Raw genomic sequence first — 14,018 nt, forward strand, 5'->3', positions numbered from 1 at the left:
TAAGATTGTTATAATTATAGTACTCCAAAGCACACTCACTTTACCTCCTAAAATTGAAATGATGTAAATAGCAATCTCTCTGTACTCTCTTGAACATACTTTCCTCACAAAATGGATGTCAAACAGAGGGATGGGAAATGTGATTGGGATTTTTGGAAGAACTTGGGTTTTTCATTGGTGATTGAACTCTCGATCTTCTTTTGTTTTTGGCTTCCTGGTTCTTCTGTTACAGCATTGCTTTTGTTTTCCCCGTGAATTCTTTAAAAAATTGAATTCTTTAAAAAAAACCAACCCAGTGTGGTGTCCGCCCAGGTCATGAATATTCATATCCTATCTGCATAGACCAATGGGAGTGCTGGAGGGGTGGAGTCATGAGGTATAAGAAACTCAGCAGGAGGAGGGGGAGTTTAGATAGGGAGTTTTGAGATACAGAGATAGTTTTGGAATTGGGGGCAGGAAAGTGGTTGTTGAGAGTGGATGAAGGAGAATGTTTGTTAATAGTTAACAGCATTGCTTGAAGTATCTACAACCGTAACGATAAACAATTTCTATTTGGTTCTTTTAAAATGACATATGGTGTGGACCTCAATTATTAATAATAAGTTGTGTTGATGTAATCAACTGATAGCAGCTGAGGGACACGCAGTGTGAGCTCCTAATTTGGTGAAACAAGCAGGGACCACATGGGGATCGTGACACCCAGCTTTTTAAATGTTTGAAGTGCCAAAACAATACTGAACACCTTGAAGCGCCCTCATTTAAACACTACTTTGGACTCCCTTTGTTTCGGAAATGGAAAATACAATTTCTCTTTGGATTCCAAATAATTTTTGAACACAAAGCACATTGCTACTGTATACTCACAGGTAGTTTAGGAGAGAATGATCCATTCATTGGTGTCAGACCAGATATAATCTGTCCACCATCCTGTTTCCCACAGTGGCCAACCGCACGCTTATGGGAACCACACAAGATATGAGAGGAAACACCCTCTTTCCTGCTGTTATCCCCCAACAACTGGTATTTCACAGAGCCACTGGGCAGAATCCTCTCACCTGTTTCTCAAACCCAGCAGTCCACTGTGCATTTTGTAGGGTTTTACAAGATACAGAATATTGCAGTTATGTTTGGCAGATATTGATTGCCTTATCCTCCATTGTTCTTGGCCAGCCACTTAACGGTTGCAAAGCAAGGACTGAAACACCAACTTATATCCTATTACTGCCTTACATATGCCTAAATGTAGGGCTTCATTGCTAAATCAGGTGCATTTATTTACATGATGGATTACCAAAATATCTGGATATTTAGAAAAGCTAAGTAAATGGAAGTGCTATTTGTGAGGATGATGGTATGGGATAATGTATTATATCTTTGCGAAAATGAAGTTTGACTAATGAAAATCAAATAATGATAATTTTTATTATAAACACACACACATAGTGCACAGAAGGAAACACTCCCACTTAGCATTCTTTCATCAGCAATTGACTTAACAGACCTCATACAAGGTTCCTATCAGTGACCTTTAAAGTCTGGCCCTCTATTTGGAAACACCTGACACAGAGCATGCTCTGGCTGTTGTAGATATTGTTCTGTTACCCATCTTACTTTGCAAAGCACAGGCTGTTGCTGCACGGTGGATTAGCATTAATTAATTTGAATATGCAATAATTATACAGGTAAAGTGAAGGCTAGTGTTGAGCAAAGCAGGTGACATGTGTACTTCCTTAAAGAAAAACACATAGTTGTACCAGCAAAGGATATATGACATCATTTACCATCTCATGACATGATATAGGAGTAGTTGTGGTTGCCTGTGATAAAGCCATCAGCAAAACTGTGAAGTCTCTCACCCACTAGAATCATAATAGCAAGCAAGCTAATCCTTTGATCTAGAAGAATAAAAGCTAAAATACTGTAAGTGCAGTTATTAAACATCTTCCTGGAAATCTATTGTGTCTTGATCCATTATGTATCTGTTTGCTTGCTAACTCTGCATATGCCTTTCTACTGAAATTGTGCACAATGTTGCTCGTAAAAGCTAAAAAACACAAAGTGAAATGCAAAGTAACTGTTGACCTTAAAAAAACTGATTACCGAAATTTCTGCTAGATTCTCATCAAGTAGGTTATAATTTTTGTCATTTCATCGGAACCCGTTTAAAATACTATGAAACAATTTCAACAAAAGCAGCCCAGCAAATTGATAGATTATTGTTAGGCTATTTTTAATACTCACTTTACTAATTCTTAGAAACCCAATTAGCAGTGAAGATAGGCTACAATGTATCTCAATGTGTATTATTTTCACAGCGGGGAAGGTGAAGAGTAATGTATAGAGATAAGACAAAATGAAGGCAGACAAATTAAACAGAAACACCAACAGCGAAATAGATAACACATAGTTACCCAGACCCAAAGACCTCTGAAATGATGCAATCTTGTGTCTGGAAACCAAGAAGGGGAAGGGGAACTGCCTCCTAAGAGAAGTCTGCAATGTCAGTGCTCCACAGAGAAGATGTATGTCTGGGGTGGGACTACTCTGCAAATAATATCTTTAGCAAAATGCTCCTTGCCATTTTGCTAAAACCTAGGACAGTTAAGGTTTGGTTTTGTCTATTGTGCTACAGATTGTGTTTAAGAATTAAAATATTCGTTGGTGAATGAAATGTTTTCTTAGCAGTGGGTGGCCTAATGAAATTAAAAAGCTGGAGTAAATCATTTCACTCCGTCATTCCCTTTACTCCAGCTGGAGAAGGACCACAATTAAGGTAGATCACGGTGGGTAAAGTGCCGTCCACGGGCTGCATGTGCCTCTCACCAAGGATCTTCATGGTGCCAAGGGTCCTAAAGAACATCTCATAGGGGAAGGGGAAAAAGTTTGGGCTTCCATTCCTGGGGGTCACTGGCAGCAAAAGTTTTCTTTTAATGGGACTATGGGCTTGCTATTATGATTCTATACATGTGCTCCAATTTTTTTAAGGAACAGAGGCTGTCAGTGCAGGCACTTCCTGTTTACTTTTGTTTGTTCATTTTAATTGCTCCATTTTGTTTAAAAGGAGGGGGCAGGAGGGCACAGATTTGGCCACTGTGCCTCCTGAGCATACCCATTCTGCTATAGGAGATCTCAATAATCCCTCTTCCTTTCCCAGGAAACACTATTACAGCATGTTGGATAATAAATCACATTTGAGCAACACACCAAAAATTGGGCAGTGGAATATTCCTGTGATTTTATTGTAAGCATGTTTTTTTTTCTCTCGAGACAACTGTTTTAAACTGTTTCAGTCTCCCATAGACTGAAAATTTCTAAATGATTATAAAAAGAAACACTGCGAGGAATAATAATTAAAAAAAAAAATAGAAGCACTGTATTCAGAAAGTGCTGGGAGCTTTTTGAGCTCTAAAACATTGGCAGGCTTGCTAGGTTTCCTTGCCAACTTGCAGAGCTAAACGTAGATGTCCTCAGCTTGAACAGCTCTTTCAGAAACATTAAAGAAGTATCGCAGGGCACAACAAGAGAAGCACAAATATAATACTGTAGAGTTGTTCTATCACATTATGTTTGCAAATAGTGATACACATTAGCTCAGCTGAAATCTTAGCTTGCCAAACATGAAGCTGTTATCCCAATTTATATATACAACGGTTGTAAGAAAGGACAGAACAGAATGGCCTCAGGCTTTGTATTTTGGCAGGCAGCGTGTTGTGGCCACTGTGGATGTAGCAGGCCCAGGTTAGATGGAAAGCAGAGGAATTATTTTCCACAATTCTAATGTAATGTTAAAGATAGATCACAAGAAAGCAGATAGAAGTAACTGCACAGGGCTCCAATATTAAACATAACTGTAGTATTAATGAAAAGTCAACCAACTTATAGAACTTCATTCTGTACACTCCTAATGTATAACAGTTAATTTCAAATGGTTGTGTTAGTCAGCTGTTCATAGGATGGTACACAAATGCCCAATATTGACAAAAGCAACAAAGAAATAACAACAACAACAACAACAACAACAACAACAACAACAACAACAACAACAACAACAACAACAACAACATAATAATAATAATAATAATAATAATAATAATAATAATAATAATAATAATAATAATAATAATAATAATAATAATAATAATAATAATAATAATAATAATAATAATAATAATAAAACTGCAGAGTCTAATACTGCAGGCTAAAGCAGTGCCTGACAGTCACACTTGATCCTGGATAAGAAATTGGTAAGAAGGGCAAAAATGCTTCTGTTCTGAAGCCCAGACAGCTAACACAAACCTAAATTCAAAATGCTAAGTGATGTAATATAATACTACAGAACAGTACAGAATAACAAGCTGAATCTCACAATACAGGAAGAATCAGGACAGAAAGACCCATATGTGTTATTTGGGTAAATTTGCCTCTACAAAATGCAGGACATTACAGTCTACTGTGATAATTCTATATCTGAATATTTATGAATTATTTCTTTTTGGTGGAAACAGTGTACAAGGGGGTCCCAGTTTTGTGAGTATTGATGCACTTAAAGATGTAAGATTGGCTTTTTTCAATCAAGCCAAAGATCCAACAAATCCTGTTTTCTCACAGACCTTCATCAGCAATATGTGGCCCTTACCGCCTGCTGTCCTCCTAAAGCTGTTTATTTACAGTATTTTGGATCTAAACATGGAGGTTCATTGTAGCCATCATGAATAGACATAAGGCCTCTGTCACTTTCTTCATCCCCTATATATGGATTTGTTAAACATAGAGATTTTTTGTAGACGTTCATGAAGAAATTTGCAAATGTTGACAATTTTAAAAATAAAAAAATGAAATAAAAAAAATACTCTCATTGCACTTGGAGGGGAGTGGCAAGCCCACTCGTCTCCATTGTTAGAGATGTGCAGTGGAGATATTCCTGCTCACCTGTGGTCTCTATACATGTGCAAGAATCGTAGAAAATTATCAAGGGTATCCATGGAGGTAACATCAAAACACTCTTCATGACTTTGTCTGATGCCCTCCAAAACCCCTCAACTATTGGCTATTGTCATCCCAACATCCTGTAGTTTAGTGCCATTAACATTAACACATTGCATGAAGTACTTTCTTTTGACTCTTCTGAATCTCTGTTTATAATTAATTTCAAGTGGTACAGCACCCTGCTGTTTCTACCACATCTTATCTTGGTTTCCAGATTAGTCATGCAAATATAATCTGCACTTCTGAATTCAGGGCTCTAAGGGCCAGTGTTGGTTTAGGATAATGGACATGTTTAAACACCATTGCCATAAAAGTTAAAAGAAGGTGCAGTACCAAAGAATAGACCTGTCATCTTCTTATGAGACCAGCTATTGTAGCCAGAGTGAAGAGTTTTCTTCTCAAGGAGCAATAGCTTAATAAATCCCACATTTTACTGGGAACCAACATAAAAACAACAGCAGAACACAAAGCTGCAGACCAATGTTCCAGAACTGGACTTTTTGTGTTCTCCAAAACACCATAAATGTAAAATATTATCCTTGGATATTCCTATATTTGAAGACTATGGTCAAAGGGAATCTCTTTGTTACACCTCATTGATCCCTATGATAGAATTAGCAGGGATATAATTGCCAATCCTCTTGTTATTGTTTCAGATGGTTACGTGTTCTGATTTATAAAACTTTTTTTTATTTTAAAGAGAAAAGATGAGTGATAAAAGGAAAGACGGGTAGTGCCAAAGTGTCCTGACTGATAATCTGTTCCCTGGAACCTACAGAAATATAGAACTGGCCCTACATGTTAAAACTAAATGAAAGAAGGAAAGGCAATTAAAAACAAGGTGATCACCTGTTGTCTAGCTTAGAATGAACATACAGTAGTTGGCTTCCTGGCTGGGGAAACTCAGTCACATTTGATAAACAAAAGGAAGAGAGGTCATACATAAACCAGAGGTAAGTCATAACTAAACCAATATGACTATGAGGTGCTTCAGTGGTAAGTCAAATACGTTGTAAATTGCAGCTCAATCTATCTACCTAATAGACAGTGGTCCCCAACCTTGGGCCTCCAGATGTTCTTGGACTTCAACTCCCAGAAATCCTGGCCAGCAGAGGTGATGGTGAAGGTTTCTGGGAGTTGTAGTCCAAGAACATCTGGAGGCCCAAGGTTGGGGACCACTGGACTAGAGGACTGGGCTCTATATGTAGAAATGTGCAATCTAGAAGACTTTTTTGAGTTAACACAGTTTGATTTCTGGCTGGTGGAAGGATTCTTCTTGTGTGAAACTCAGCCACATTTGATAAAGACAAAGGTAAACAACAAAACAAAAAGCCCAAATACTTTCCAATTTGATCCAGAGGTAGATTTTGAGCAAAAAGAGAGACAGATTCAAACAGAGATACTTTTATATAATTATCCCAAATACAGGCACAGTTAGGTTGGAGCAAATACCTCTACCAGGAAATGTATTTCTTTATTATTAGACTGTGATGACTGAACAGCAGGAAATCCTCCAAAGATGGATTAAGATAACAGCATGAAAACCAGAATGAAAGTAGCAAGATGGACTGAGATGGAAACTTGTATCAAGGATACAAACTAATGAGTATGCAAAAACAAAGGGTTCTAAAGGGTACCAAAGAATGTAAGGATTATATTCTGAAATTCTCTAGAAAAAGGGTATCAGAAAGGGCAAAATTTATTCATGAAATGTGGTGATATCTTTGCCCCTACTCAGACTCAACAAAATCAAACACCTTTATTGAAAGTAGATCTCTAATATAATCTTAGAAATGTAGAGCTGGAAGGGATCCTGTGGATCGCTGAACTCAGCCCTCATCAAGGAAGCACAGCAAGGAACTGAATTTCCAACCTCTATCTCTGCAGCCAGATGCCTAAACCAATGAGCTATTAGATGTCTAAAAATCGTAGATGACAAATTTTATTTCATTTATTTATCATTTTTCCAAAGGTAAGATTTATTCTTATTTCTATATCTTTTTTAATGTTTGCGGAAAAGTGTGCATTTTCAGAAAATACATTTTGGGTGCACTTCCATAGACATTTTTGCAGCTGTGTTTTGCTAAGATAAAGTTATTTTATACACAATCCCCCAATATGAACATTTTTCTATACATTTTTCTGAAATGTATGCATTTTTGGTGTGCAAACTTCAAACTTCGGAAAGTATTTCTACTTTCTCTGTGTGTTTGAATAGTACAAGTTGCTGTCCAAGAACCCCTGTGGCACTAAAGTTGAGAATCACTGCTTCACACTCAATGATCATTATGTAAGAGTCCACAAAAAAGTTGACCCTGAACATCCACACAAACAATGGGAATGCTATTTTTAAAAATGTAACAAAATAAAAGTTAAAACTATTCTAGTTTGGATCACTCTGGTTCCTTGGACCGAGACAGAAAGTGTCAGCATTCCTCATTAAAATTGATTAAGAAAATGTGAACCTCTCTCAGAAATGTCACTTCAGGTTGTAATCCTACACACACTTACTTATACATAAGCTTGATTACTTCTCTCCATGCACTTAAAGCCTTGGACTGTAAGAGAGCAATCCTGAAATATCTAAAAGGTATATGTAGTTTTCCTCTTGGGTAAACACAATTTTACTCTAAATCTGTTTGATACCAGGTTCAAATCAATGTAATGAGGCTTGTGGAATGCAAGCTAATTAATGAATATTCTTAGCTGTAATAATTGTTACATTACTACTGTTTCATACATTAATTTGTCTTAAGGGCACTATTTACGTGCATGGATAGCAGTGTTGTATACTTTAGCTGAATGTTATTTTGTTCATGACTGTGCACAAGACCCCCCCCCCGAAAAACTGGTTTTGTCCCATGACTCAAACCACACGATCATCTTAACATAAGCCAAAATGGTTGGATTTAAACAAGGGGGAAATTGCCCTTAGATGGACATGAGAACAGGTTTTGAGCTACTGGCCATTCCCAGGAGTAAAATGCAGGAGACACACACCCCAACATAATACATATACAGAACATCATAACGATTAAGCAACTTAAATTCTACAGCTTATTTGGTAGTAACTCCTAAGAGTTTTGCTTTGACTACACATAGTTCTAAAAATTAATGTTTAAAATCTTCTGGAGCAAACTATATCTGCATAAGAGTGATGATTTTACTGATAGAAACAGTTCCTTTGTCTGTCCCATGGCTTGTCTGACTAATGGGTAATCAGGCTCATTGCATGCACGCCATGGGAGCCCTGTGAGAGTAGGATGCATTTGCATCCCAGAGCTTGCACACTGTGAGACTGATTAGCTGCAAATAAGGTAAGCCATGGGACAGAAGTAGGAACTCTTTAAATACTGAAAATCTCCCTCTGCTGGTGACATCTCCACCCTTCCAAAGGCATAACTAACACAACAGGATTTTGACCAATGTCTGGAGAAATGTTCCCTCTAAGATGCATGCAGGTGTACAGAGTTCCATTGGTGCTGGGCAGAAGCAGCTGTGTCCAATGCCTGTTTACTTTTGGGTTTCGGAGGCTCCCACACAGCAGGGATGGCAATTGCAGGGAGCAGAGGTCTGGAGAACAGATGCCACAGTGTTGGCAATATAATGAATATTATAATGAGATAGCAAGTTGAATGGCAAAAAGTATTTAAGCAGATTCAATTATGTAGTTTAAAGACAGTTAAATTATCTTTCTCTGTGACGTGATCCCAATAATTATAATTGACTAAAAATGATTCTTAAACATGCTGCACATGAAATGCAAATAAATAAATAAATAAATAAATAAAATAAAATAAACCCAGAATGCAATTATCTTATGTAGTTTTGCTGTAAGCTTATTAAAGGCAGATGAGAGTATATATGTGTTATTAAGTCTGTAAAATTAAATACAATGCAATAAAGTGAGTGTGATCATTTAAATTAGTATTTCCCTTGAGCCTGAATTGCATAGGATTTCAAAGGCTCATTGAAGGAGGCTCATCTTCTGTGGGTGAAGAATATATGTCAGACTTGTGACAAATTTATGCTGAAGAAGATTAACTGCATTTATAAGTTATATAACAAGTGCAGATAAAGATGAGTCAAAACAAATTTGATAGGAGTGTTCAGTGGTTTTAAAAGACTGATTTAACCACTGACTGTTTTATCTGAAAACACTCTGATTCTGGTTGCAGTTGACATTTTCAGTTAGCCTGAATAGTTTCATAAGGACTTAACTGTATGTGGGTTCTTATTTTATTACGTGGCTGAATAGCTCAGTGAGTAAAGATGCTGCTTATGGAGACAGAGATTATTTAAACCCATAATGCAATTATCATATGTAGTTTGCTGTAATCTTACTGAAGTTCAGTTCCCCACTGTGCCTCGTACACGTAGAGCCAGCCTGTGTGGCCTTGGGCAAGCTGCAGAGTCCAAGTGTCTCTCCAGAAAAAGGGAATGATAAACCACTTCTGAGTACTCTCTATGTAGAAAATCCTAAAAAATCAGAACTGACTTGATGGCACTCTATCATTATCATCATCATTAGTTTAAATATGCCCAATTATATACTGACTTTGAACCATTATTGTTGCAACTCTATAAGCATGTATTTGGTAGTAAGTCCCATTGAATTCAAAAAAAGAATTTTCTGGATAGACATATATAGAATTGTGCTGCAGATCAAAGCTAGGGGATCTGTGGGTCCACGGCATCTAGCAGCCCTAGCCTATATAGTGATAGAGTGGGGATGACAGGAGTAGATCAACATCTGGAAGACCAGATTTCCTATCTCTGCTGTAGACCAATTATTTTTTATTATTGCTCCCATACAGAAGATTAGACAAACAGATATATTTTTCTTTGTGCATTTTGTTTTTGACGTGTTACTGATAATTGAAAATAAAACCATATCCTGGTTTATCATCACAGCTCCATTAAATGCTTCTTACAGCCTCTAAGAAGCATATTTGCAATAATAATATTGTAGCACTCTTTTACAGACATCCCTTATTTGCATGAAATCTTTTAAAGTAGGCATATTCTGGTTTAAAAATTGAGAACATTTAAAAAGCACTTACGGGAATTGCAGTCCTAAAACATCCTGTGTGAGTTAATGTAGCTTGTAGCGCTATGGGGCGGTATATAAATCCAATAAATAAATAAATAAATAAATAAATAAATAAATAAATAAATGTTACTTACGGATTGTACTGACTGATGTGCCAGTCCTTTGTCTTAACCTGCAGTAATATTATCTTGACATTGGCCTTGTACACCAACAGTACATATAGATAGAGCTGCCATTTAAAATTCTTAGCATCAGGTTGCCAGGTAACAGATTCCTAATTACATATCCAAAGAACAATAAGTAGAGGGAGAAATTGCAGTACCACAGTTCCACGAACCATTGCATGAACAGTTGCAGAAGAGTTCTTATGATGCAGCATTATCATGTATTTGAAGTCATAATATAGCATAAATACATAGATAAGGAGGGCATTAGTAGGATATAAACTGAAATGGGCAATAATGAGGTTTTGAGAAAGTTTGTGTGCAAATGAAAGCTTTTTTTCATTCTGATTTCATGGATTCCTCTTGTGCAACACCCTTTTGAGATTGAGTTTATTAGGAGACTGGAGCAATTCCTTTTATTTGACAGGGCTGGTCCAAACCGCTCTTTGTTCGTGGGCTTCCTTAGCGGAGCGTTCCTCACCGCGCATATCGTGCTGCAACAAGGATGCCTGGCCCAATCTCCCTCACACTGTGGCTGACTGAAAGTCGAATCTGGTCTGATTACCCTCCTCCAGTGACCTTGCCCTTGAGGGAAGACCACCATCGTCCATTCTTGAGTCTCTGTTACTGTCACCTTCTTTTCTTTTAGATCAGGGTCAGGCAATAATCTTCCCATCTTTAAGTTGGGAAAGTCTTATAATAACTCGTGTGTTTTTTCATATCTGAGACTCTGCTTCTTTCCTCTCTCTCTCTCCCTTATTTCCCCCTCCTTTATCTCTCCCCGGTACACTCAAAACTCTCCTTCTCTCTTGATCCTTTATATCCTCCTCCCACACTGGTAGGGTTTACTCCTCCTCCTCCTTTCCCTTTCCTTCCTCTACCAGACAGACTTCTCCTTTTACTTCTTTCTCCTTCAATTCCTTCCCATCGTTTTCCTCTACAACCAATCTTTTCTTTTCTTTTATCTCTCACTCTTTCTCCGACGCTTTTATTTGAGGGCACGGCTCACTCTCATTTTTCTCTCTCTTTCCTATTTCTCCTTCACACCTTTAAAAACAACCTTTACGAAGATGGAATACATCTCGGAGGCCTTCACATCCAAACTGTAGTCTCAGACTGTAGTCCCACTACCTGCAGTGAATAAATTAAGACAGTCAGAAGTAGAACATAGTTGGCCCTAAAAATCTTTGTTTGGTTTCAAGCCATTGTCTTCAAATTTCTTAACTCTATAGTTAGAAAGGATGCTAGACACCAAGGTGTCACAATCATCCTCAGGTTATGCACTCTCCCCATCTGTCACAGCCAGAAATTTTCACTTAAAATTTTGAAGAATCATAGTTTAGGGTCCCACTTGAACCTAAATCTGTGGGTATTCTGAACTGCGGCTTGTTGAAATAAGTTTCCTTCAAAATCAAAGGCTTGGTGTTAGCCTGTTCCAAACAAAGGACAGTTGAAATTAACCAAAGCTTGACAAATGTGAATGAGATTTGAATGAACATGGCAGTTCAAAGGAACACTCCACTTAGCCAAAAGCAGAAGTGAAACCACTTGCTTCAAAGCAACACAGCACTATGCAAGTCCAATACTTTCTGAGGCTCATTCCAGTCATGATGCATCATGGTTTACTGTAATATGTGAACTTACTTTATGTGTAGATGGCATCATATTTTGAATATTTTGGTATTTGAGACATATCCTTTTAAAAACAGACAGATAAATATTGTCTGTGGAATAATATATAGCAGGGCATCTCCAGAGAAGGTTCCTACAGCTAACCTCACAAAGAGCTGTAAAATCAGAGTATACCCTGTTTCCCCCAAAATAAGACCTAACCTGAAAATAAGCCCTAGTAGGATTTTTCAGGATGCTTGTAATATAAGCCCTATCCCAAAAATAAGCCCTAGTTAAGTGAAACCCCACCCTCCACCATTGTGCAGCAACCAGAAGATGACATGACTGTATTTGAATAAATGTAGATTGTTGTACATGAAAAAAAAATATCCCATGAAAATAAACCCTAATGTGTTTTTGGAGCAAAAATTAATATAAGACCCTGCCTTATTTGGGGGGAAACAGGGTAGCATTCTTATTTTGAATTTAATAGAATGAGAGCCATGACGAAGATAGATCCAATTGTAATGACCAAAAGAGCAAGAGTGCTATAGCTATATTCTGTGAAATAGAAACCGATAACACAGATGAAGTTAAGTTTTGGGGCATCCGTGTGGGGGTAGGAGCGGGCAGCCATGCACGCGCATGTTCCTTCAGCATTCAAAAATGTTTAAAATATTCAATGTGGCCCTCACCCTCAAAAGTTTGGAGACCTCTGGTATAGAAGAAAGTGAAGTTGACAGATTTGTCCAGCCAGCCAGGTGGCAAAAGTTCCTATTTCTTGACATTTTGGCTTTCAGGAATCACTGCACATTCAACCATGTTTATAATGCTAAATTAGGGTTGCCACCTCTTTTCCTTGCAGGTTTCTCATCTTAATGGCAACTCAGTAAAAGACACAATATGGTCAATTCATTGCTGGGAATAATTGTTCAAACTGAATTTGCCATGTGCCTGGGGTGCAAATTTCTTTTGTACTTTTTAATTAGGTAAGAACTTACTCTTCCCCTCTCCAGTTTCTTCATAAATATATTAAAACACTGTCTGTGAAAGAAAGTAAAATTGACAGATCAACCTCCTCCTAATCATAACTTCTTTATCTGAGGAACATTAGGCAAGTCTAGGACAGTTGAAGTATAGAAAAGATTAATGTAGTGAAGCTGGGCAAGGGATAAAGTCACCTGATATTGCAGAGACATGCAAGGGAACAGAGAATCTAATGAATCAGAATGATATAAGTTAGTAATGCCTGGTGCAAGAGAATATAGAGCACAGTTGGAGACAAATCCACTGCTTGATTACTAATCAAGGGCATATTCAAAGACAGGGAATGATAGCATCAGCTTTTATTATCCTGATGACCATGAAAAATGTTGAAACACAGCATGTGCCAAGACCCATGTTGCTTTACAGATGCTTGGAAATGAAAGTAAGTGGGAAATGTATTGAAAGCCATCCAGTTTCTTACTCCTGAAACATTAAGTACTCTATCACAATGTTGTGTCTATTTCGGAACTACTATAACCTATTGTTGCAATGAATAATAATATTGGATTCTATTGGTTACAACATGGTCCCAATGACATTTTGCTTTGCATCAACATGATTAACCAGTGTTTGCTTTAACATATAATGACATCACAACTCACTTTCCAGAGATGTAGGGAAGTTCATTATGATTCCATACATTTGCAAAATTGTTCCATCCCTTGAGCGCTGCTTGGGAGCCATTCTGGGGTGGATGAGGGCAAATGGACTGAGGTTGAATCTGGACAAGACAGAAATCTTGTGCGTGGGCAGCCCTGGTGTCAGTGGGTTGGGAAACTGCCTTTCGTTTGGGAGAGTGACTCTTCCCACGAAGAATTAGGTTCGCAGTTTGGGCATCTGTCTGGAGCCAGATCTCACTATGGAAACTCAGGTGACATCTGTGGTCCAGGCAGCCCATTTCCATCTTTGGAGGATTGCCCAGCTGCATCCCTATCTAGACGCAGGGGTGCTCATGTCTTTGATTCATGCCCTCGTAATCTCAAGAATAGACTACTGCAGTGCTCTCTACGTGGGGCTACCCTTGAGGTTGATGTGGCGACTACAACTGGCTTAGAATTCTGCAGCCAGATTAATGACTGGGGTGAAGAAATTTCAGCACATCTCACCCATTCTAGCCACCCTTTATTGGCTACCATTTCATTTCCGCATTGACTTCA

The 14,018-nt window shown here is 37.9% G+C and overlaps 1 protein-coding gene across 1 annotated transcript in view; it reads right to left on the bottom strand.

Moving 5' to 3' along the window:
- SLC39A12 (solute carrier family 39 member 12) overlaps positions 1-14,018 on the bottom strand; it is a 49,874-nt gene that overhangs the window by 19,544 nt on the left and 16,312 nt on the right. Inside the window, 3 exon segments of the mRNA XM_078378261.1 lie at positions 1,818-1,895; positions 11,915-12,010; positions 12,286-12,375. Of these exon segments, the coding sequence (XP_078234387.1) occupies positions 1,818-1,895; positions 11,915-12,010; positions 12,286-12,375 (264 nt within the window).

The sequence above is a fragment of the Pogona vitticeps genome, chromosome 6 (assembly GCF_051106095.1).
Source record: "Pogona vitticeps strain Pit_001003342236 chromosome 6, PviZW2.1, whole genome shotgun sequence".
Classification (NCBI taxonomy): domain Eukaryota; kingdom Metazoa; phylum Chordata; class Lepidosauria; order Squamata; family Agamidae; genus Pogona; species Pogona vitticeps.